The 24880-nt window shown below is 40.3% G+C and overlaps 1 protein-coding gene across 3 annotated transcripts in view; it reads left to right on the top strand.

Moving 5' to 3' along the window:
- The window catches only part of bcar3 (BCAR3 adaptor protein, NSP family member), a 189972-nt gene that overhangs the window by 118109 nt on the left and 46983 nt on the right, over positions 1-24880 (top strand). Inside the window, exon 1 of one of the 3 annotated variants that reach the window (XM_008109174.3) lies at positions 24120-24300. The exons of the other annotated variants lie outside the window; for them this stretch is intronic. Within the exon in view, the coding sequence (XP_008107381.2) occupies positions 24217-24300 (84 nt within the window). The 5' untranslated portion in view covers positions 24120-24216. Of the gene's footprint in view, positions 1-24119; positions 24301-24880 lie in introns of those variants that run through there. 3 annotated transcript variants of the gene reach the window in all.

Raw genomic sequence — 24880 nt, 5'->3', positions numbered from 1 at the left:
GGGGACCCGCAGGTTGAAAACCACTGACATAATGTATGTAAGTCAATTTGTATTTACAGTAGAGTCTCACTTATCCAACACTCACTTATCCAACGTTCTGGATTATCCAACGCATTTTTGTAGTCAAAGTTTTCAATACTTCATGATATTTTGGTGCTAAATTTGTAAATACAGTAATTGTTACATAGCATTACTGGGTATTGAACTACTTTTTTTGTCAAATTTGTTGTATAGCATGATGTTTTGGCACTTAATTTGTAAAATCATAATGTAATTTGATGTTTAATAGGCCTTTCCTTAATCTCTCCTTATTATCCAACATATTCGCTTATCCAACGTTCTGCCGGCCCGTTTATGTTGGATAAGTGAGACTCTACTGTAATAAAAAATAAAAATACACCATTATTTTATTGAAATTGCTTTCTGAATAGAATGGAATCCTACTGTCAATAAATGGTTGAGCAAAAACCATGCAAATCCCATAGGTAATGAGTTCTGTTCATCTCCTCTTTTTGTTTTAGACTTGTATAACAAGTGTACGAAGGCACAAAGTCTGCTTGTTTTCCTTGAGCTCAGAAAATTAAACTACGCTTGGCAGTATCCCTTAGTGATCTCACCTCTTTGGTTCCGATAATCTTTGACACATGTTTGTCTGCTAGAGAAGGAAATGACCATGATAAGCAGGAAGCCATAAAAATAACCTTTAAATTGCAATTCAGTGCATACTTACTTAGAAGTAATCACCACTGAAACCAATGTAGTTTCCAAAAAATAATAAATAGACCGGGTCATTATGATAATCATGCTTACTTGGGGACTATCCCTTTGGTGAAGTAGAGATGTGGACATACAATTTAAGGATATTGGAATAATTACCCATATACTATTAAGCCATATAGTGTTCCAGAAATGTCTTGTGGAGTTTCCTGTGGCAAGAACCATAATTTGCACAAATAATATCTGAGTGAGACATCAGAACTTGAAAGGATGTGCAAGGGATTATAACCATATAGGTGCAATCAATGGATTGCACACACATCTGTAGGTCAGAGGTTCTCAGACTTTGATCCAGCAGACTAAACCCAAGAAAGGAAAATTAACTATTGAAAACTTGCCACATATAAACACTGGCTTGTCAGTACAATGGTACACCTTGAATCTGAAAACAATCCTTTATGTCAGCGGTTCTCGAAGTGTGCTCCATGGGGCTCCGCAAAGCATATGGAGAGGCTCCGTGGTTCCCTCTTCCTCCCCCTCCAAGCTTTCCCCCCTTTTTCCTGCTCTTCCCCCTCCCTTCACTTCAAAAGCCTTTTTTCCTCACTTTCCTCGCTGCCCAGATCCTTTTCTTCTCACCTTGCTTGCTTCCAAAAGCCTATGTCCTTCCCACTGCTCAGAATGTGCTTTGATTGTGCTTTTCCTGCAGGACAGAAGGGAGTTGAACTGGATGGTCCCTGGGATTTCTGCTATATTATTACTATTATTATTATTATTATTATTATTATTATTATTATTATTATTATTATTATTAGGTTGGGTGACTTAATCGTTGGACTGGATGGCCTCTGGGATCTTCCACTGAAATCCTGTTAAGTTTATGTTGGTCAAAAAGTTTTCCCATGCCTGATATAGTACACATTATAGATAATGCAATATATATACATTTCTTGGGGCTCCACGAGAAACTTTTGCTTCTTAAAGAGCTCCATGGCTAAAAACGTTTGAGAACTCCTGCTCTATGCCATAGATCTCAGTCCACCTAGGAAAATTCCTGTTGGAGGTAGAAAAATGGCAGAATTAGAGGCAGTGCTGCCCATTCTAAGTATATCACTACCATTTAAAAATAAAGTTTCTAAGCTCATACATTCTTAGAAATCTTGGAAATTTGGGGGGAAATGGTTGGTACACAACTGAGCAATATTTCCAGTGGTCATAGCTTTGATTTCTTGTGTTTGCATATAGGTGTGCTTTCATTGATTTATTTTGTTATAATGTTTTTATTTCTCTGTTTTTATGTTACTGTTTATGCACTACAATGTGTGTACTTAGTATGTTCATATTTTATATTTAACTATGTTGAATGGGCTCGTCCACATGTAAGCTGCCCCGAGTCCCTTCGGGGAGATGGAGACGGGGTACAAAAAGAAAGTTGTTGTTGTTGTTGTTGTTGTTGTTGTTGTTGCATGACACAGCAAACAAGATAGATATGCTCAATTTCGTTTCACAAAATCACAAGTCGAACACTTCCCAAGTGTCCAGGACTGTGTGATGTATTTTCGGATGATGCGTGCAGATCCCAGCAGGGTGGCCTTTTGCAGTTGGCAGATCGTAATTTTGTCAATGTCTATTATTTCCAAATGCCGGCTGAGATCTTTTAGCACGGCACCCAGTGTGCCCATCACTTGCACTGGTTTCTGCCAGAGTCTTTGAAGTTCAGTCTTGAGGTCCTGATAGCGGATGAGTTTTTCCTGTTGTTTTTCATCAATGCGACTGTCACCTGGGATGGCAACATCAATGATCCAAACCTTTTTCTTTTCCACAACTGTGATGTCTGGTGTGTTGTGTTCCAGAACTTTGTCAGTCTGGATTTGGAAGTCCCACAGTATCTTTGCGTGCTCATTTTCCAAGACTTTTGCAGATTTGTGATCCCACCAGTGCTTTACTGCTGGGAGGTGGCACTTGAGGCATAAGTTCCAATGAATCATTTGGGCCACATAGTTGTGCCTCTGTTTGTAGTCTGTTAGATTTTCTTATAGCAGCTGAGGATATGATCAATGGTTTTGTCAGTTTCCTTGCACAGTCTGATGGCCCTACAAGCATCGAGCACTTGGTGCTCGACTGTAGACCCTGCAAGCTGGGCCTATGGACGTTGAGCGCCCAGCGCTCAGCTTTAGGCCATGCCAGCTAGGACCTACAGCGAAGCGGCAAAAATCAACTGACCAAACAGCTACCATTCCCCCTTTTTTCCGTTTCACTGCTTCTTTCGTTCCAGAGGGGGTTGTACCATTCTGTGGCATCCGAATGGATGGAAAGGTACAAAACCATGAAATAAACAGATGAAACAGGATTTGGGCCCAACTCTATCTGCCAGTCTGTAGTCTATCTGTAGTCTACACTGGACAAGAAATATAAATATTGTGTCACAGTATATCAGTTTTCTGCTATCTCTGGTTCTTCATCTAATGTTTCTTAAATGGTTTGTATTCCCTTGTTATGTAATATGAAAACAGATGTATTGAAGAATATGGATCCAGTGTGCAAAATGAGAGCCTCGTTTTGAATCTTCTATCTACTAACCTCATGATAGCACATTATCATGTTATTGATTTCCCTGTCTTCATTCTACATTGGCTGTCACTGTGTTTCTATGAGAAAATGTTCAGTGTGCTGATACCATATCTCAGGGTTATGACTAGAGACTGGAAGAGGGAACAGAAACTCAGTACAATTTGCTGCTCTCAATGTCCATGTTCTTAACATTTTGCTTTATGACCCATCCCCGGAGCAAGGTTTATTAATGCAGGCAGAGGAAAGTCCTTGCTGGTGTTAAGGTAATAAGGTTCTGAACATCTTTACCAGAATAAGACTCTCAATCCACGCTAAGTCCTCTTTCCTGGTTGAACTAACTTCATTCTGTTTTATATGAAGGGAAGCCAGATGTCTGGAAAAGGTATCTCGACTTCTTTTGTAATGCATATACAGATCTTTTGGTGTGTCTCTTTGTTTGTTCTTGGATTTGCTTAGTGCTTGGTCCTGCTTGGAAATGTTGATGTAAGAGGGTCAATATCCCATAGGTATCCACTACCAATAATTGACCATCGTTTGCAAATTGTCACTTTGAAAGCTGGTTTTGGCCTGCTAAATGACAAGAAGAATTTTACCACTACTGCCCCCAGATGGCGTAGTGGAGCCCCCAGATGGCATAGTGGACTAAGTGACTTAAAGGTTGGGTTGCTGACCTGAAAGCTGCCAGGTTCGAATCCCACCCGGGGAGAGTGCAGATGAGCTCCCTCTATCAGCTCCAGCTCCATGCGGGGACATGAGAGAAGCCTCCCACAAGGATGGTAAAAACATCAAAAAAAACATCCGGGCGTCCCCTGGGCAACGTCCTTGCAGACGGCCAATTCTCTCACTCCAGAAGCAACTCAAGTTGCTCCTGATACGAAAAAAAAACCCCACTACTGCCACCCATGCTTTCAGGTTATGTATCAATTGCTGGTGTAAGGTGGTATCCTCTTCCCACCTTGCCAGATAGTTAAAACTTACATCATGGTAACTTACCACTTGGTAAATGGTCATCTGTATGTGATGTAGTGGTCTGAGTGTTGGATTACAGAATTTGATTCTTTTGCCAGGCCATGGAAACCCACTGGGTGATGCACTCTCAGTCCTAAAAAACCCTGTGATAGGATTACCTTGTGGTCAGAAACTACTTGAAGGCACACAACAACAACAACAACAACAACAACAACAACAACAACAAAGGAGGCTGTCCAGGTCGTGAACAGGTGCCTGACCTCTGTGATGGTCTGGATGAGGGCGAACAAATTGAAGTTGAATCCAGACAAGACAGAGGTCCTCCTGGTCAGTCGTAAGGCCGAACAGGGTACAGCCTGTGCTGGACGGGGTCACACTCCCCTTGAAGGCACAGGTTCACTGCTTGTGAGTTCTACTGGACTCATCGCTGAGCCTGGAAACTCAAGTTTCGGCGATGGCTAGAGGGGCTTTCACACAATTAAAACTTGTGCGCCAGTTGCGCCCGTACCTTGGGAAGTCGAACTTGGCCTCAGTGGTCCACGCTCTCGTTACATCTAGGATAGACTTCTGCAACGTGCTCTACATGGGGTTGCCTTTGAAGACTGTTCCGAAACTTCAAATAGTCCAACAAGAGGCAGCCAGGTTAATAACTGGGTCAGCATACAGGGAGCACACAACTCCCATGCTGCGTTAGCAGCATTGGCTGCCAATTAGCTACCGAGCATAATTCAGAGTTCTGGTTTTGGCCTATAAAGCCCTAAATGGCCCTGGCCTAGTTTACCTGTCCAAATGCATCTCCCTCTAGGAACCACCACGAAGATTAAGATTTTCCAGGGAGACCCTGCTCTCAGTCCCGCCACCGTCACAGGCGCGATTGGCAGGGACGAGAGACAAGGCCTTCTCAGTGATTGCCCCTCAGATATAGAACTCCCTCCCTGGTGAGATTAGATCAGCCCCCTTCCTTCTGTCCTTCAGAAAGATGGTAAAGACCTGGCTGTGGGATCAAACCTTTGGGGCAGTGCAATAATGGCAGCAATAGGAAAGTTCACCCTGCTGACTGGATATGGTACAGCTGACTTGTGATGGTTTTAAATAATGGTTTTAATGTGAAGATGCCTGATTTTAGTGTTTATGTATATTTAAGGTTTATTTTATGTTCTGGCATTGAATGTTTGCCGAATATATGTTGTCCTCCATCCCTTTTGGGGTGAAAAGGGCGGAATATAAATGTTTTAAATAAATAATAATAAATAAACAACAACAACAACAAATCCATCCCTAGAATGTGATTGACTGGTGTCTTGCTAAACTAATTGGAAGATCAAACAGACTTTGGCTAGTTTCAAAAGAATAATGACAATGTACACACAAAAACAGAGCATACTAGTGTCACCCATTTGAACTCTTTTTGTCGTGTACTTTTGAATAACATCTTTGTTGTAAGTTTGCTATATCGTTTTAACATTCATCGTCTGTACTTTCCCTTGTTTGACAAGCACCTCTGTATGTCTTAGAAGCAAATGATTAGTTGCAGTTTAGATGTAAATTAAGAGATCTGTCTACAGATGTTACACTGCAGAGTGAAAGCAGTAGGGATGGATTTTACTTCCTAATAATGTTACTCAGAAACACATGAGAACTAGATATTTTTAGCCTGATCATTTGTGACCTAAATTCTTGGGGCGACTCTTATTTCCATTGACTCTAAAGGCAGATAGGGAATAGCATTTGTAATAGCTGAATGCAAATGAATGCTTTTTATAACATCTAAAGTATTTATGCATTAGGTCATTCGGCAGATTAAAAAGGAGGCTGCTAATTATACAAAAATGGGTCCATGAACAAGTGAATGTACTGAGAAGCGGCCATATGACTAGAGCTCTTCTTTTGTTCTGTTTGTGAGGCTGAAACTCTGGTCACAGTTAAATAGTTCTTTTAGAAACAGCTTTTATTTCTCAGTGAAAACAGACCAATCCACTTTGGCCTGGCTAGTCACATGGAAGCGATGAAAAGAATTTTGTGTTCAGATATTTGGGGGAAATGGAGTAATGAAAGATGGAAAGAGATATGCTTTTTATTATGGCAAAACAAATTCAATAGTAGAGCACAACTTAAAATTATTTTTTCTTTCCCTGATTTTTGGAATTTGGGGGTGGAAGGGTGGGCTAAAGACAAACTAAACAAATAAACTGACCGTTGGAGGATTTTTGGCTTGCCCAAATACTCCACATGAGCTGCCTAACATCCCAATATCTTACGGGAGAGAAGGGAAGATCAGAATTGCCAGTTGTGAGTGTGATTGAAAACAACATTAATGCATTTGCAATAAAATTTGCTTGTGTTCCTTAGCCCTCCAATGACAAACAATATTGAAAATACGTTCTGTATAGAAAAGGGTTGTGTCTCTCCTTTGTCTGGATCTTAGGAAAGAAAGATGCAAAGGTGGGTTTAATCTCTTCCTTAAAAGGAAGATTTTCTTCAAATATTGATGGCTGGGCACAATCTTTGAACAATCATCAGGGTTGGCACTCCCATTGAGAAGAATGAGGCAGCTGCCCCAGGCTGTTGGTTTTGGCTGCTGTAAAGAGACAGTGGTTAGTCACTGAATTCATTATTGAAGAGTTTGTGCTCCCAGGGAATGGGTCTTGTGGGATTTTCCTTCTTAGATGTGAAAATATCTTTGCCAATGAGAGTCCTGGATTATTTCAAGGCTGTTTGTTATTCTGCCTCAGACAGCCCTGAGAGTAGTACCTCGTAGGTGTGTCTGGGAAGATCACCTGATAGGCATAATTATAGATTTATGATAGTTTTCTGGAAAGTTTATAGCCAGAACCTGCCATCGGAGTTCACCAAGGGCAATTTTAGTTATGTAACCTTTCAAAAATATGAACAAAATAAAAGGAGTCTCACCATGAGAATGGAGTTCCCGGTGGCACAATGGGTTAAACGCTTGTGCCAGCAGGACTACTGATCGCAAGGTTCGAATCCAGGGAGCAGGGTGAGCTCCCGTCTGTCAGCTCCATCTCCCCATGCAGGGACATGAGAGAAGCCTCCCACAGGATAGTACAACATCAGAAAACATCCAAGTGTCCCCTGGGCAACGTCCCTGCAGACAACCAATTCGCTCACACCAGAAGTGACTTGTTTCTCAAGTCGCTCCTGACGCACACAAAAACATGAGAATAGTCCCATATTTGCTTTTTGATGTGAGATTTTATTCTGCCCTTCTTGATCTGGTTTACATGGTCGACATGCAACCTGCCTACCGCTTATAGTCTTGTGGGTCCAAGAGAAGGTGGAGGACACTAGTGTTAGACTCCACCACACCTGTCTGAAGTTTCACTAGTTACAATAGGAATATTCTTACTTTTATCATTCATATTTTCATACCAAGAACCATTGCCTATTCACCCATGTCTTCCTGATGACAAACTGCTAAAATATCTCTTCTTCTGTGCTGTGTTAATGCTGTATTAATTTATTCTGCAGCAACTTGTCTGTATTGGTTTCGCAATTGTATGACTCGGTCAATTGCTCATGACAGTTTTGTAAGAAAGAACATGAGATCTGGTGTAACAGCGGATCTTGTACTGTATTATGCGTGTATTAATCTGAGCATATGCAGTGTTTAAGCAGTTACTTTAAGGATGTACAAGCGGTGTACTAAGTTCTTCTATATGTTCAGTTTCATGCACATACTAGTGCTGACCAATCTATGTTTTTGAGGCAGCAGAAGAGGATACATCCACCTTGACCAAGACATTTAATGCTCAGAGGGTACAGATCTGTAGTGTATGTGAAAACAAGATGTACAAAGATCTTCAGATAGTGGCCATAGTAGGGATGAACTAAAGTGTTTTTCTTCAATATTGGCATCATGATGTGTATAACCTTGGGAAAACTTTCCTATAGCCTCTAGATGTTAGCCATGTAGTCTCTCTCTGCTCCAGTCCACATGAAGCGTCTTGGGGATTATAGAATTGGTAACCCAACAATATGTCGGAATGGACATAGATTATCCACCCAACAGTTGATTTATCTATCTCTCAGTTTTATATCAAGGAACCAAGTTGGAAACAAAGGCAATCGACCTGAGATGTGCCCAGAGATAAATGTGAAATTCTGTATTTGTTCAAGACCCTCTTGTGAGTCTCCCTATTTAGTATCAGCAGCAACTTTTTTACTCTTTGTTCCTAGCAACCATTGACCACCCATCCTCAGCTTCATAACCCACCCACCCAGTTTCAACAATTAACAGTTCAGTCTGTCCAATATTTCCTTTAGGAATAGAAAACAATACTCTCAGGGCTGTGTAGCCCAATCCACGGTTTTATAGAGCCTGACCTCCCTTGGTAGGAAGCATTGCTACTCTTCTCGTGACATTTATTGGGTGGTAAATCAAGAGAGAACTAAGAGTGATTGGTTTTTATTACTTTTGCCAAATTAAAACTAAGCACATTCTTGCTCTTCGTTGGTACTTCGATAGACAATGATTACACTCATGACCGGTAGCCGGCACCAATCTTCTTGTCCTTGTGTGTCATCTACTCACAAGCCAGATTCATGTTTTTACTGGGAAAACTGAACCATTTTCTTTATGGCTTGATATGAAACATATTATGAATGGTGTTTCATAATAATTAGAAATGGCTTGAAAATGTAATTATATTTTTAACCATTTTATGTCAATGAATATGAAAGTAAGTGATGGAAATAAGTAGCTTACTGGGATTGGTGTCATCCACTCCATGGGAATGAAACCAAGTTCACCTCCACCAGTTGAACTTCCTTCAATACCAGACTACACCACAATATTGTGACAAAATACCAGGAAATCTGATTTAAAAGAAACACCAGCTGCAATGAAAACAATAACACATGCTTGCTGTGTGCATAGATGAAACCACATTATTTGAAGTGTCATTGTCATTGGTTCAAAAAGCAAATTAGCATTGAATTTTAAGCTTATAGATATCCAGATACGATTCACATAAACTGGGCTTATGAAAATGTTTTTGTGGTAATAGGTAGCCACAAGGATAATTTTATTTAAAAAGATAAGTTTCTGTTGAATCGTTGCCTTTTTTTGGTTTCACCCCCTCAGACGGTGTTACCCCATTCAGTAGGAAATATATTTAAAATGAATGTTTAGAAAATAGTCAACAGATTATGAGACTTTGCAAGTCTCTTCCATGCCTAAAACCTCAAAAATACTTGATGTGTTATTACTTTCAGTCATTGCTTCAAGCAGATGTGGCAATGCGCTTTTGCCTACCCTTTTCTTACAATGTTTTCAGCCCCCCATCACTGCTATTAATCTCAAAGTTTGGAAAAGTTAGTATTTTAGAGTTGTTGGGCCAATGTATCCAGTAGACTGGCCAGTATAGGTATTAGGAGGTTATTATGATCTCCACTTCTCTGCCATAATATAAAATTGCCATCGACCAATGGTTCTCAACCTGTGGATTCCCAGATGTTTTGGCCTTCTGCTCCCAGAAATCCTAACAGCTGGTAAACTAGCTGGGATTTCTGGGAGTTGTAGGTCAAAACACCTGGGGATCTACAGGTTGAGAACCACTGCCATAGACAGATAGCTCTAAATATGAGTTCCTCACGGTCTGCCAGTATATTTGTATGTAAATGCCAGATGTGCAGTATCACAAACAAAGTCCTCTGAAATTGAGCTGCAGTGGTATAACTATACCAGTGTAGATAGTGAGAGCAGAAGGAAAAGATTGCAGTTGCCTTAGACATAAAGGAGGAAAGATTGGAGAAATAAATTGCTCAGAGCCAGCAGATTTTGTCTGTCTTCACTCATTGTTGTGTTATCCTAGAAAACGTGCAAACACTGGCAAAGCGTACCCTCAGAATTCACTTGTGCTTGAACTACTTACTTTGGAAGCTGTGAGTAGTTGCCCTTTGAAGGAACCTTTTCCGGATGGCCCTTGATGTCTAGATTATCTGACTCTGTCTGGAAATGGTAACGTTTGTTGACTCTTTTAATCTCCCACATGTTCCTTCATGTGATACTAGGAGGATGTTTAAATTGAGATCACCTCATGAGTGTCATGAAAAATGTAGTGTGGGAAGTGATTCAAGGGTTTCAGCCACAAGGTGGTTACATTCAGTATAAGTTTAAGTAAAATGCTTGAACAATTAGAAATGGAAAAAGGGCAGTTCTGTGAATATTTGAAGTTGATGGAGGACTGAAGATGTAATGAGCAACTGACAACCCATCAATGTGACCCCCAGAGGCCCCACATGACCCACTCCCAAAGGATTTTGGGCTTTTCCTTAGTATCAGATGTAAATATGGAGAAGGACAGAGCTATGCAAAACTCCCTAGTACTATTAGCTCACAAGCGCAAAGTGTTAAAGTATATTTTTGTTGTTTACCTCCATGTGGGGAGTTGACTCAGTGGATCAAGTCAAAGTTGTTGGCATCTTTGAATTCTCTGTTTAAAAACAATAGTTGCTCTTAAACAGTGGTTCTCAGCCTGTGGGTTCCCAGATGTTTTGGGCTTCAACTCCCAGAAATCCTAACAGCTGGTAAACTGGCAGGGATTTCTGGGAGTTGTAGGTCAAAATACTTGGGGACCCACAGGTTGAGAACCACTGCTCTTAAGGACTAAAGGATTGCAAATGTATACTGGCCCTTCTCAAAAGCAAACCAAATTGACCAAGGGGGCATTGTTTTCAACAGTATTAAGGGTGATCTTGTCATTCTTAATTTGGGGGAGTATTCCTTCTCTCTTCGCCCAGATTTGACCTAGTGAGAGAATTCTTCCATTTGCCTTTCAACCATTATAGAATATCTTTCCACAATGTAACTCAGCCCCAGTCATAGTGATGACAGGAACTGCTGGCAAACACTAGCCTTAGGCGCCTGGTACAGTAATGTGCTTGTTGTGGCTTGCAAATGGTGAGTCTGTTCGGTTTTTAGCACTTTCTGCCAGACCCAGAGTTTCTCATGGCAGAAAGTGAGAGAGTATCTATTCATGCCGTAGAAGTGAAGTGGGATCCAAAAGATGAAACCTGTCTCTCCATCTGTAGGAATCTCAAGAATGGTACTGGAGCAAAGGTAATAATATTATGAGAATAAATCAAATGAGGCCAAGAGGTAGTCATTTGGAAACAAACAGAAATGGAAAGAGATTCTGCCAAAATTATGGCTACACTTCCATTCTGTAGGAGGTGTGGACTATTAAGCATGAGGATTTTTTAAAATGAGGATAGAAGTTAGAGGAGCTAATTTATTTGTAGAAGACCTTTAAGATTTTAAAACTTTTTGGCATCAACTTCTTGTGTTAGCTATGGTGGAAAGGCTTGCAAGAAACAGCCAAGGCTCCAAAACGTAAATGACCTATTTTGTCATTATTTAATATGAATAACCTGGGTTCTGTCTTTTACTTGATCCAGGTGTGTAATTTCTTGAATCTTTAGCTTACTTAGGTGTATTTGATGTGAAAATGTATGCCTTGTGGTGATGCACTGCCCTCTAGTGTAATAAACTAGAAGGGTGTTTTCTGGGTAAATTCCAACTTGGTGTTCAAATGCTAGAAACTCCATGTTTCCCGAAATTCCAGAAAACTTGGCCAGCTTGATTAGCATTGAATAGCCTTGCAGCTTCATAGCCGGACTGCTCCCTGCCTGGGGGAATCCTTTGTTGGGAGGTGCTAGCTGACTCTGATTGTTCATGCCTGGAATTCCTCTGTTTTCTGAGTTTTGTTCTTTATTTACTGTCCTGATTTTAGAGTTTTTTTAAATACTGGGAGCCAGATTTTGTTCATTTTCATGGTTTCTGTTGAAATTGTCCACATGCTTGTGGGTTTCAGTGGCTTTTATAGTCTGACATTGTGGTTGTTAGAGTGGTCCAGCATTTCTCTGTTCTCAAATAATATCATCAAGTGCTCTGCTATGTCTGTCTTCTCTGGTTGTCAGGATTTCCCCAGGCAGGAAGCTGCCAGGCTTTGAAGCTGCAAGGCTATTTAGTGCTAATCAAGCTAGCCAAGTGCAACATTAACACTTGCTTCTAACAGACAAGAGTTCTTTCTCCCACTCTGGACATTATTCCACAGATATATAAACCCCACTTGCCTAGTTTCCAACAGACCTCACAACCCCTGAGGATGCCTGCCATAGATGTGGGCAAAACGTTAGGAGAGAATGCTTCTAGAACATGGCCAGAAGACTGGAAAACTCACAGCAACCCAGTTTTTATTGCTGTTAATTGTAATCAGTTTCCTTTCAACTTATGGTGACCTGTGAATAAGAACCCTCCAAATTACCCTGTTATCAACAGCCCTGCCATAAGAGTGCATCTACACTGTAGAATTAATGCAGCTTGACATCACTTTAACTGCCACCTTTTATTATATGCCAGATGTTGTGATGTTATTTGTCATCGTTTACTTTGACTTATAATTACCCTATGAATCATCCTCCAAGTCATCTTGTTATCAATAGATAGATGGGCGAGATGGGGCTTCCTCGATTGAGGCCATCCATCTGTAGTGCAATCCTAGATAAAGTTGTTTTATAGTATTGTCATGGATGCTGTCAAACTGAACTAAAGTCTAAAGTGTTTTAATCTATACTATTTTGCACTTGTAGATACAAAGTGGCTGAGATGAAAAATAATGTTCATGACCATTTTAACTGCTCAGTGAACAGCTCTGCTAGTATGATTTCATGTCTAATTTTTGAGGGAAATATAAGATGTTCATTGGAATATGAGAATACATTTAACCCCATAAAGGTGGTGGGAATGAAAACAGGGGTTTAGGGCAGGAAGAGCACTAAAAAAAATCTTATAGAACAGTGTGTCCCAACCTGTGGGTCCCCAGATGTTTTGGTCTTTATCTCCCAGAAATCCTAACAGCCAGTAAACTGGCTGGGATTTCTGGGAATTGTAGGCCAAAACACCTGGGGACCCACAGGTTGAGAACCACTGGTCTAGAAGAAAGGGAACATGATTGACGGAACAGAAAGGTCGTTGAAAGAGATCTCGAGTGCATATGGAAACAAGAATACAAAAGCAAAAAACAAAGAGAAAGAATCTTGAGGAAGAGTGAAAATGAGATCTGGCATAGAGGATATGAGGGAAGAAACACGACAGGCACAAAAATCCAGAAGAGCTTAAAATTCAGATGCTAACTTTAAACTGACACAATCAATTCCAAATCAGACTATAATCTTATAAACAATTTTTTGGAAGTGAGGTTCATTAAAAACAGAAGGACTTGCTTCTGGTTCAGAGAGCATTTACCTGCTAAGTGCAGAGCCTGAAACATGATGTGCTTTGGACTTTATAGTAGTTTTGTCCAGGCAACCCAAAGCAGACAATGAAGACTAAGAATTTCATCATCTGGTTGGAATTAACCAGCCAGTTTCTTTATTTCAACCTTTGAAGCATTCTCTCCTGGCATTTCACCCACATCTATGGCAGGCATCCTCAGAGGTTGTGAGGTCTGTTGGAAACTAGGCAAGTGGGGTTTATATATCTGTGGAAGGTCCAGGGTGGGAGAAAGAACTCTTGTCTGTTGGAGGCAAGTGTGAATATGGCAATTGGCCACCTTGATTAGCATTTAATGGCCTTGCAGATTTAAAGCCTGGCTGCTTCCTGCCTGGGGGAATCCTTTATTGGGAAGTGTTAGCTGGCCATGATTATTTCTTGTCTGGAATTCCCCTGTTTTTGAGTATTGTTCTTTATTTACTGTCCTGATTTTAGAGTTTTTTTAATACTGGTAGCCAGATTGTGTTCATTTTCATGATTTCCCCCTTTCTGTTGAAATTGTCCACATGCTTGTGGTCTTTAGTGACTTCTCTGTGTAGTCTGACATGGTGGTTGTTAGGGTGGTATGACATTTCTCAAATAATAGGAATGAAACAAATTGTTCAGCTTTACAAGGAAGACAAAAAATAATTATCAAGATCATAAAAAGCTCATTTGTGCCAAATCAAACAGTTGGCCCACTGACTTTAGTCAATACCACATAGACACACCAGGAACGGATAATATGTGGCCTCTAAATATTGTTGCATTAAACTCCCATCATCCCACCACCATGTTCACTAGCAGAGAACTCATAACACAAGGAGGAGGTCTTATGTTTAGTCATCTCTAGTCTATACTTACTACATCTTCACTTTAGCGTTTCAGAGCAGGGAATTTCAAGCTCTATCCAGAAATGCCAAGGGTTAAACTTGGGGCCTTTCGCATGTAAAACATGTGGCCCATACATTGAGGTACAATACTTTTCTTCAAGTCTGTATGGATGGGAAGAGATCCATGTATGAGAAAGCTTTATGGGTCTAAAAAGGACCTGGAACTATGTGGGTTGCGATAGCAATGCCTAAGGCAAACATGATAAATCTAGAGCTCTACCTGCACAAAAATCCAGAAGCCAGGGTTGGACAATACTAGGGAAAAGGTTGGGCTTCTGAACCCAAGAATCAGCTTTATTCACCCAGGTTTTCTGTTTATCCCAGGTTATCTGGCAGTGCGGACTCATATAATCCAGTTTAAAGCAGAAAACCTGGGATCAGATCTTGGGATATAGGGCCTGTCTGGAAGGGCCCTTAATCTTTACCAACAGCATCTAAATTCAGTGTTAATTGTGCAGCTGCAAACATGTGATTCACTCACTTTGTTAAAGCTAAACAGCTCCAGGTCTTCTTAGTTTTTGGGTTTTTTAAATTTGGAACCTTATATACACTGCTTTGAATTTTTCTGTGGAAGAAAGATGGGGGTATAAATGTACTAACTAAACAAAGAGACAGGAAAAATACAAGGAAAATTGCTATATTTGGAAATGCTGGGGACAAAGTTTTACTTAACTGACCTTCACTCATTCATGGTCTATTTTAATTTTACTTCCCACTTAAACGAGAGTCCCCAAATTAAGGAATGTACCCTGAGTGCCAGTCATTGTTCACAGTTATTTTTTTTATCTTGGATTCAGCCTTGACAAGTCACGTCCTTCTTTTTCAGAAAAAAGCAAATGGAAACAGTAAATGTACTGCTGCGTATGTTTCCATGTGGGGGAGCCAGAGTGTAATTTCTTGCCTATTAAGATTTTAGAAATGAGATCAGATTGTGTAACAAAGGAAGTGCAGTGTGTGCCTCCATGTGGCACCCTGTAGACTTGGGCTGCTTATTTCATCAAACTATACATAAAATAGATTAGCCTTAAAACATAGTGTTGTATGTCACCCAGATTGTAATATGTCCATTTCATAAGAAGATACTGCTTCAGTTGAATGGTGAAATTGTTAGCAAGGTTCCCTCTGATTGTTCTTGTGGTGATTGGGGACATATTTGGGGATTCGAGAATCCAGATCCCCAAACATTGTTGCCACATCAATGTGTGCAGTTTGGAATATAAAAAGCTACTTTATATGTCTGTCTTGCTGAATGTTATCTCCTTTGACTGTTATCTCTCTAGAGTCTCATGCGATGCCTGCTTCATTGCCTGCTACTCAGAGCTTGTATCATTGTTTTTGAAAGCTATTTTAAAAACAACAATGTGTTTATGTATTCCATTTGATTGTATAATAAAAGGGAGAAAATGTTCCCCAGGTCCCCAAACAATGCAACAAAATAATATTTGGGAAATAACAAGAAATTGTTGCTCATTACACCTCTCAAGCGGATGTTTTCAGTTGTTACATTATTCCATACATGCACAAAATGAATTCTTCCACTACTTCACAAAGAAAATTGTTGTACTGTTAGGTCTTCCTTCAATGATCTGTCACTACTGATGCTTTCTCTGGAGACAGTAAGGGTGGGATCTAGAGCCTTCTGCAGGCCAAGCACGTGATACCAATGAGCTCTGAGCCTTTCCTAAACAATTTTTTTTCTGAGTGAATGTTTAGAAGTTACTATAGCTTGGATATCAGTTGTTGGACATGTTAACTAATTAACTGGATACCAAGAGACCCTTGGACAGACCAATGGTTGAGTTGTTTGACCTGTCTACAGTCGTCACACTCAACTCCTGGAACAATTCCATTAGTGTTGTCTCCGAAAAATCCTACACATCTTTTGGGAAGATAGGTGGACAAATGTCAGCATGCTGGAAGAAGCAAAGACCACCAGCATTGAAGCGATGCTCCTATGCCATCAACTCCACTGGACTGGCCACGTTGTCCGAATGCCTGATCACCGTCTTCCAACGCAGTTACTATACTCACAACTCAAGAACAGAAAACATAATGTTGGTGGACAGAAAAAGAGATTTAAAGATGGGCTTAAAGCTCACCTTAAACATGGTGGCCTAGACACCAAGAACTGGGAATCCCTGGCCCTTGAGAACTCTAGCTAGAGGTCAGCTCTGACTAGCAGTACTGTGGAATTTGAAGATGCACAAATGGAAGTCTTAAGGGACAAATGTGCCAAGAGGAAGGTGCGTCGAGCCAACCTTGACTGGGACCGCCTTCCACCTTGAAACTGATGTCTTCACTGTGGAAGAACATGCGGGTCAAGAATAGGGCTCCACAGTCACCTCCGTACTCACTGCCAAGACACTACACTTGGAAGGCCATCATACTTGAACAGTGAGGGATCGCCTAAGTAAGTAAGCAAGCAAGCTGTATGGCAACAAATAGGAAATAAAAGCACAGAATCGTATATTTTGGCAAATGGTAGATTTGTGTGAAGCCCAAAGGAGTGATTTCAAGACAAATTGGACAGGGTAGGATAGGACAGCTTGGATATAGGACACATTCACGTTTCTTTGCATATCAAAGTTTCCAGGTTCAATCTCCATTTAAGGTTTTGGTAGAGTAAGGGTGAATAGGAGTATATTTCACTGGATCAGACATCGATGTGCTTTGCTATAAAACTGCTTCTTACATTCCTATTATAAAAGGTACTTCTATTTGTACAAAAGCCATCAGATCCTGTCTAATCTTGAAAGCCAAACAGGGCCAAACTTAATTAGTACCTGGAAGGGAGACTGCCAGGCAACACCCCTCCCCCCCCCCCCCCCCCCCGTTGTACAGGCATCTTTGCTGATGTTATCAAAATGTCAGGAGATGTCCATGAGCCTTTCGATGCTCCATGGCCTTCTACTGCAGCAACAGAGAGGGAGATGCAGGTCTGATTAATTTCTTTTTACCTAAACTTTTAAGCACAGGGAAAGGGGGATGCTGGCACTGACCCATGTGCAGGACAGCAAACCTGTTCAAGTTAGAGCAGACACTGGGATACGCTAAAGTATGGGGCTGAAGTTAACATTGAAGCTCCGGAGCATTCCCTGACATTAGTTAATGTAGGTAAAACTGAGTTAACCTGCCTTAGGACCAGTTTAGGATATTGTCTGGACATCTAGAAACAACTTATGGTCCAATTCAGGGATAGGGTAAGCATAGACAAGCCTCTAGTATCTGAAATATCTACAAGACACCTCTTCACATATTTAAATATGGTGATTAAGTCACCTTTCGATCATCTCTTCTCCCATTTAAACATACCCAGCTAACTATCACATCCCTTATTGGTACTGATCTGCAGGTAATGTTTGGCTAGTCTGGACACTATACTGTTAGGAAGACAACCTAGAATTGCATTGGCTGTTTTTGGCTACCTCATCATATTGTTGATTCATGTTTAGCATGTTATCTACCAAGACATCTATAACTTTTTCAGTACAGACTCAGCTTTTTCAAATCTCATTTATTCCAGGGAAAGAATTAAATTTGCTCCTTGAAGTCAATGGGTTTTCAAGAACTTGTTGAAATGTTCTGTTTTAACTTGCCCACTATAGAACTTGGACTAAATTCAGAGAAAAGTGCTGTTTGTTAATTTTAGCAACAATGTAACTGCTGTTTTCAATCTGAATGGCCGTATTAAAATAGACTATGTTTTCCTTGAGGTCTAGAATAGTTTCTGGCATTTATCCATTGTGAACTGGATTCAATGAACAGATGCTTTACTTTGACTGTTACATTGACTTTCTAGCAAAGCTTTACAAATTGTGTGTTGTGACACATTCGCATGTCGGCTGCAGTGTGTAAGTGTGTTGCACAAATGTAATGAGAAACCTCTGAATGTATATGAAATAAACAATTATCTTATAATTTGCAATATATAAATAAAACATTTTCATGAGATACGTTGTGTCCCCATATGTTTCATTATTACAATACATGTATGTGTCTGCATCTATTATAAAATGTTGGTTTAACTTCCAGCTTGCTAGCAATTTCTATGCCGTGAAATGATGCAGGTCTAAAAATGTGTCACTAGCAATAAAAGTTTGGAAAGCTCTAATTTAGGATGTTGACTAGAGCTGTTTCAATGAACATACCCAACAATGTACTTGAGTGCAAAACATTTTCATTTTATGTTTCGTGAAAAGGCAGTATTACTTCTATCCCAATCATTTGCCAAACAAATATCGATTTCTAATTACAGATTTTTTTTTCAGTTAGTGGGTTTGCTGGAGTCCACATCTCCTTAGGAGTAATCTCCTGGGATCCATATGTCACTTCTGGATGGGATCATGGTGAAAAATAAGCAGGGCTATCCCATTTTTGCTAGGGAAAACCACCCTTGCCAGGAGCTTGAATCAGAAATCAGGATTCACTCATATGGCTCAGAAATAGCTCACTACTCTATCCTTGGATTTTAGTGGTAGAAATATCAGAATCTGCTCTAGCCTATGGATTTTAGTGGTAGAAATGTCAGAATCAATAAATAATCTTGAGCCATTTTTCCGCTACATTCACAAACGATCATTTCTGCAAACATCAGCAAAATTTCCTTATAGTACTAGTGAAGAAAGAATATCAATTTCTTAAGTGTCGGTTTGCGGCAGGTTTTGGACCTTTGTTTTATTTGTAGTCCATTTTTCCATTAAACATCTCCAGGAAATCTAACAACAATTAAAAAATAAACAATAGGATGGTTATAAACAATTGTGTAACTAGAGTACTTTATTTTAGGTGTAATTTTTCCTAATTTGATTTAGTTCATCCAGAATAACTATTGTAATTTTGGATCTGTACAAGTGTAGTGTTCTCTATCAATAAAACGGATATATTGGGTCCTATGGTATCCATTGGGGTTTGGTTCCAGGTGTCATTAGGGGGGCTGCGGTGCCCCAGTAATAAATAATAATAATAAAACTTTATTTATATACCGCCCTATCTCCCGGATGGGACTCAGGGCGGTTTACAGTCATAAAAGCAACACAAACATTACATAACAACATAATACACATTATTAAACAAAGTAAAATAATACAATTATAACAATAAATCACACTTACATGACCAGATCAAGGGGACAGAAACCATAAACCCAATATATTAAAATGTATCATTTTAGGCTAGGGAAATCTTGTGCAATATATTCAGGCTCAGAAATCGGCGGTAGTCCAATATGATTACTCAAAAACCTGCCGACACCACCAGGTCTTCAGTTCCTTACAGAAATTGGATAATGTAGGGGATTGCCTGATCTCTTTTGGCAATGCATTCCAGAGCCGGGGGGCCACTGCCAAGAAGGCTCGTTCCCTCGTCCCCACCAGCCGCACTTGAGACCAGTGGGTTAACCGCTAAGCTGCAGGTCAGCGGTTCGAATCCGTGGGATGGGGTGAGCTCCTATTTTTAGCCCCAGCTTCTGCCAACCTTGTAGTTTGAAAACATTCAAATGTGAGTAAATCAATGGGTACCACTTTGGCATGAAGGTAACAGCACTCCATGCAGTCATGCCATGCTGGCCACATGACCTAGAAGGCGTCTATGGACAATGCCAGCTCTTTGGCATAGACATGAAGATGAACACCACTAGTTAAACACATGACTAGACTTAATGTCAAGGGGAAACTTTTATCTTTACCTATTATTAGGGTTTAGTCCCCAGTCAGGCCACAAATACCAAAATCCTTGGATGCTCAAATGCCATTATATATCCCATTTATACACTGTGGTGAAGTAAATTGGCATACCTTATATAAAATATCCCTCATTTTTTGGAGAGGGGATATTTTCAAACCATAGATGATCAAATCCATTAATGCAGAATCTGTGCATCTGGAGGGTGGACTGCTGTCATATAGAACGTGTCCTGCCAAAAATATAGGATGAAGTTGTTAGGAAAGAATCTATTTATATAAAACATCTGCTGGCTAGCTGCCTCCCAGACAAGTTGTTGATTCATTTGTTTCACAAGGGATGTCTGATTTCATCTAAAATTAAATCCCTAAAATTAAACTTTGAAAGTTCTTCTCATAAGTATAAATATCTGACCTCATTCTTGAAGCTATTTAAATGATTGTCTCATAATAAACATTTTGTGTTGGACAAAACTATTTATAGTCCTGAATTTTAAAAAGCCACTAATGTTAATTTGCTTGGATTTTGGAAATTTCATCTTTGGAATGTTTTCATATTTGCAAGAATATTACACATTACATCTGTTTCCTGATGCTAATGAACTCCATGTTAGAATGTTTCCCCACATTAAAAATAACAAACCAGCAATATTTATGTTTAAGTATAGAAAACCGATGTTAGAATCATTCTTCATGATGTACTAGCTTTTTTGAGCAAATATTTTTAACTTGGGGAACATTGAAATATGCAATATCTTGAGTTGAAGAGTGCTTCCCAATTTGGCTTTTAGAGTGTTGTCGTCCTTCCTCTTATGTAAACTTTTATAGAAGTGTATTTTAAACCTCCTGTGTTGCCCTGCTATCTTTTTTCTTACCACAACAATCTGTTAAGGAAGGAAAGATTAGCTGCAAGATCCCTTCCTATTCGATAGCACCAGGAGCTGTCCATCTGGAAGCAGCAGAGAAAGAGTTGAACCACAATGCTTTCTTTGCAATATGTGGATAGCTCTGAGATGTCTTTAATGCTCCTTACTCAAGAGTTTTCTCCACCTGTTTCTCACGCACTTTCCATAACCAGAAACAGCATATTAGGTGGTACGAAACTGCATCAAACAATTGTCCTTTTGGCATGAGCCTTGGTGCTTCCAAATGCATGGTTCTTAGGGCCACCATTCAAAAGATATTATGCATCTGTTCGATCTTTACTACTTCTTGAACAGGTTTCCAATTATTAAAAAAAATAGAAGAGTAGGGATGCAAATGGTACACTTTGTTGTCTTAACTCCTCATTACCTGCCCTTCCAAATTGCTATATAATAACAGACTCAACTGGAATCCCCTTTGCTATTTGTGGGTTCCCTGTAATAAAATAGAGGCTCTTGTAGTTCAAATCTGCATGGTACTTTCTTCCACATTAACTTGTACAATTACATTTAGTGGTGATGGTTTCCTTGAAGATTGCAGTATGGATTGTTTACTGCAGACATTCAGAGATGGCTAGGTTGTTGGGGGTTTTTTTTGGTCTTGTTTTGTTTCTGTATCTCCAAGGCACAAGTTGTCTATGTTAGGCACATTATGTTATGGATCCTTCAATGGGACTTACAATTAGATGGAAAGGTTGAAAATGTGATAACATAACATGGTCTTTTTCACCACAAAAGTATGACCTAAAAGTGACAGAATAATAGAATCATAGAGTTGGAAGAGAGCTCGTGGGCCATCTTTTCCAGACCCCTGCCAAGAAGCAGAAAAATCGCATTCAGAGCACCCCCGACAGATGGCCATCCAGCCTCTGTTTAAAAGCCTTCGAAGAAGGAGCCTCCATCACACTCTGGGACAGAGAGTTCCACTGGTGAACAGCTTTCACAGTGAGGAAGTTCTTCCTAATGTTCAGGTGGAATCTCCTTTCCTGTAGTTTAAAGCCATTGTTCCATGTCCTAGTCTCCAAGGCAGCAGAAAGCAAGCTTGCTCCCTCCTCCCTATGACTTCCCCTCACATATTTATACATGGCCATCATCATATCTCCACACAGCCTTCTCTTCTGTAGGCTAAACATGCCCAGTTCTTTAAGCCGCTCCTCATAGGGCTTGTTCTCCAGACCCTTGATCTTTTTAGTCACTCTTCTCTGGACACCTTCCAGCTTGTCAACATCTCCCTTCAAGTCTGGTGCCCAGAATTGGACACAGTATTCCAGGTTGGTCTGACCAAGGCAGAATAGAGGGATAACATGACTTCCCTGGATCTAGACACTAGACTCCTATTTATGCAGGCCAAAATCCTATTGGCTTTTTTAGCTGCCGTATCACATTGTAGGCTCATGTTCACCTTCCTGTCCACGAGGACTCCAAGATCTTTTTCACACACACTGCTGTCGAGCCAGGCGTCCCCCATTCTGTATCTGTGCATCTCATTTTTTTCTGCCTAAGTGGAGTATCTTGCATTTGTCCCTGTTGAAGTTCATTTTGTTAGTTTCAGCCCATCGCTCTAATCTGTTAAGATAGTTTTGAATTCTGCTCCTGTCTTCTGGAGTATTAGCTATACCTCCCAATTTGGTGTCATCTGCAAACTTGATGGCTATGCCCTCTAACCCTTCTAACAGAGTTGATCTCAATCCGTGTTTTTGAAAGGGACTCTTTACCCTTCCTGTCAAATTTTGTAACTGAAATGATTTTTTTTAATCCCATGGATTTTCATTAGTGTTGCTGGCACTCCACGTTTATGAAGCAAGCATTAAGTATTTCTTAGTAGAAGCCTGAAATAGCTGTATGGGACTACTAGCCCTAGATCTGGAAATTCACTGGCTGATCTTTTAATTAAAAAGCATAAGGCTTGTGTTTACTACTGTGACGCAAAGAGCAGCCCAGGAGGATGTCACTGGCCTCTCCGTGTTGTTCCATGGCAGGTTGCCAGTGGCTTCTTAATTCAAAACAAACAGTGTCTTGATGCTGCTATCCTTGGTTACCTGTACGTTAAAAGATAACGTCATCTTTGATTATGCGGAGGAACACGGACATGTATCCCAGTGTCAGGCAGTTATTTCCTTCATGTCCCCTCTCCTCCCACCCTCTCACCTTTATCAGTTACATACTTAGCAGTGCCGCTGATGTAAGCATGGATATTATTCATATTCTGTGGCTGGAGAGCAGCATCTGGGCTGAGGAGCCTGTTTGGGGGCCAATGACTCTGCTACTACATGGTGCGGTTAAGAAAAAGGTGATGCTTTTAGTTAGACTGGGAAGGTTGTGGACGGGATCTGGGCAGGGAAAATGTGTGTGTTTTAAATGCATTTTAATTGTATTTATTATATCTTGGTTGTATTTTAACCTAACCTACACAGTACTATTTTATTTTTGTATTTGATTTGTTTTCAATGGGGACCAAAGTGTGTGGTTGTGAGCTGCCTTGAGTCCCCATGGGGAGAAAGGCAGGGTATAAATAAATAAATAAATAAATAGCACTATATAACATGATTTTTGTTTCTGGGTTATAACTGCAATTTCCTAATTGGTTCTATCATAAAAACATGGAAAATATTTATTAAACTGCAAAAACTTTCTTTTTTCTGGAGCACATTTTGCTATAATTTTTCCAATGAATATCTCATAGGTCTCAATCAAGTCAACATAGTTTGTGGCAGCCACAAAAACCAAGTTTCTGAAGTCTAACAACTACTTTCAAATTAAGTACCAAACAATTAAATAAGGATAACGCTTTCAAACCAGGGACAGAAAATTGTTCACATTTTGCTACATAGTGTAATTCGACCAGGATGTGTGTAGTTGTATTTGTTTAATCTCGGGGATTCCCGACTAGAAAAGAGACTCTCTCTCTTCGAGGGTTAGGATTTCATTGGCAGGCTGCATGCAATCCCATGAGGATACTGATCCCTGCTAGATGGAAGCAAGCAAAAGATGTCCAGATGACAGGATCAACTTTCACTGAGGAAACTGCCTGGGATTAAAAGTATTGCCAGGGGGAGGCAAGTATAGAAGTCACCGCAGGCAGCAGCTAAGCTAAAAACAAGAGCTCAGTGGGAGCTTTGGAAAGTAGCTGGGAAGGAGCCATTTGCCTTGCTTTCTGAAACAGGTTGTTGGTCCCTGGGACAAAGATTCGGAAAATGCCTAAGGATCGCAATGCTCTTCAGACACTCATAGCTTTTCTCTGCTGTTTTTACCATCGCAAGACCATTATTGGTGTGAAGGTAGGTGGTCCTTAATGTACCCCAAGTCAGGTTGTAGTGAATCTGAATAAGTTGCCTTTTGGGCAACCCATGCTTTACTTAGAAATTGGAGCCACGGTGGGGCAATGGGTTAAACCCTTGTACCAGCTGAACTGCTGACCTGAAGGTTGGGTTGTTGACCTGTAGGTTACTGGTTCGAATCTCCGAGACAGGGTGAGCTCCCATCTGTCAACTCTAGCTTGCGGGGACATGAGAGAAGCCTCCCAGCAGGATGGTAACACATCTGAGCATACCCTGGGCAACTTCTTTGTAGATGGTCGATTCTCTCATACTAGAAGCAACTTGCAGTAAATTCCCAAGTCGCTTCTGACATGATTTTAAAAAACTTAGAAATCAGCTTTTTGTGCTATTAGGTGTGGCTGGTGTGATGCCATTGATAAAACTGTCAAACTTTGGCAGGGGAGACCTGCATTCAAAGCAACACTGAGCTACAAAACTCATTGGCTGATTTCTGGACCACTTTTGGTGAAAAAACCTAGACTGATCTTACTCACAAGATTGTTGTAAACTATGGGGAAATCCCATGTATGCCAACATGAAC

This window comes from Anolis carolinensis, chromosome 4 (genome assembly GCF_035594765.1).
Source record: "Anolis carolinensis isolate JA03-04 chromosome 4, rAnoCar3.1.pri, whole genome shotgun sequence".
NCBI lineage: Eukaryota > Metazoa > Chordata > Lepidosauria > Squamata > Dactyloidae > Anolis > Anolis carolinensis.
The sequence above is the reverse complement of the archived record's forward strand: the minus strand, read 5'-3'. Positions and strand labels throughout refer to the sequence as shown.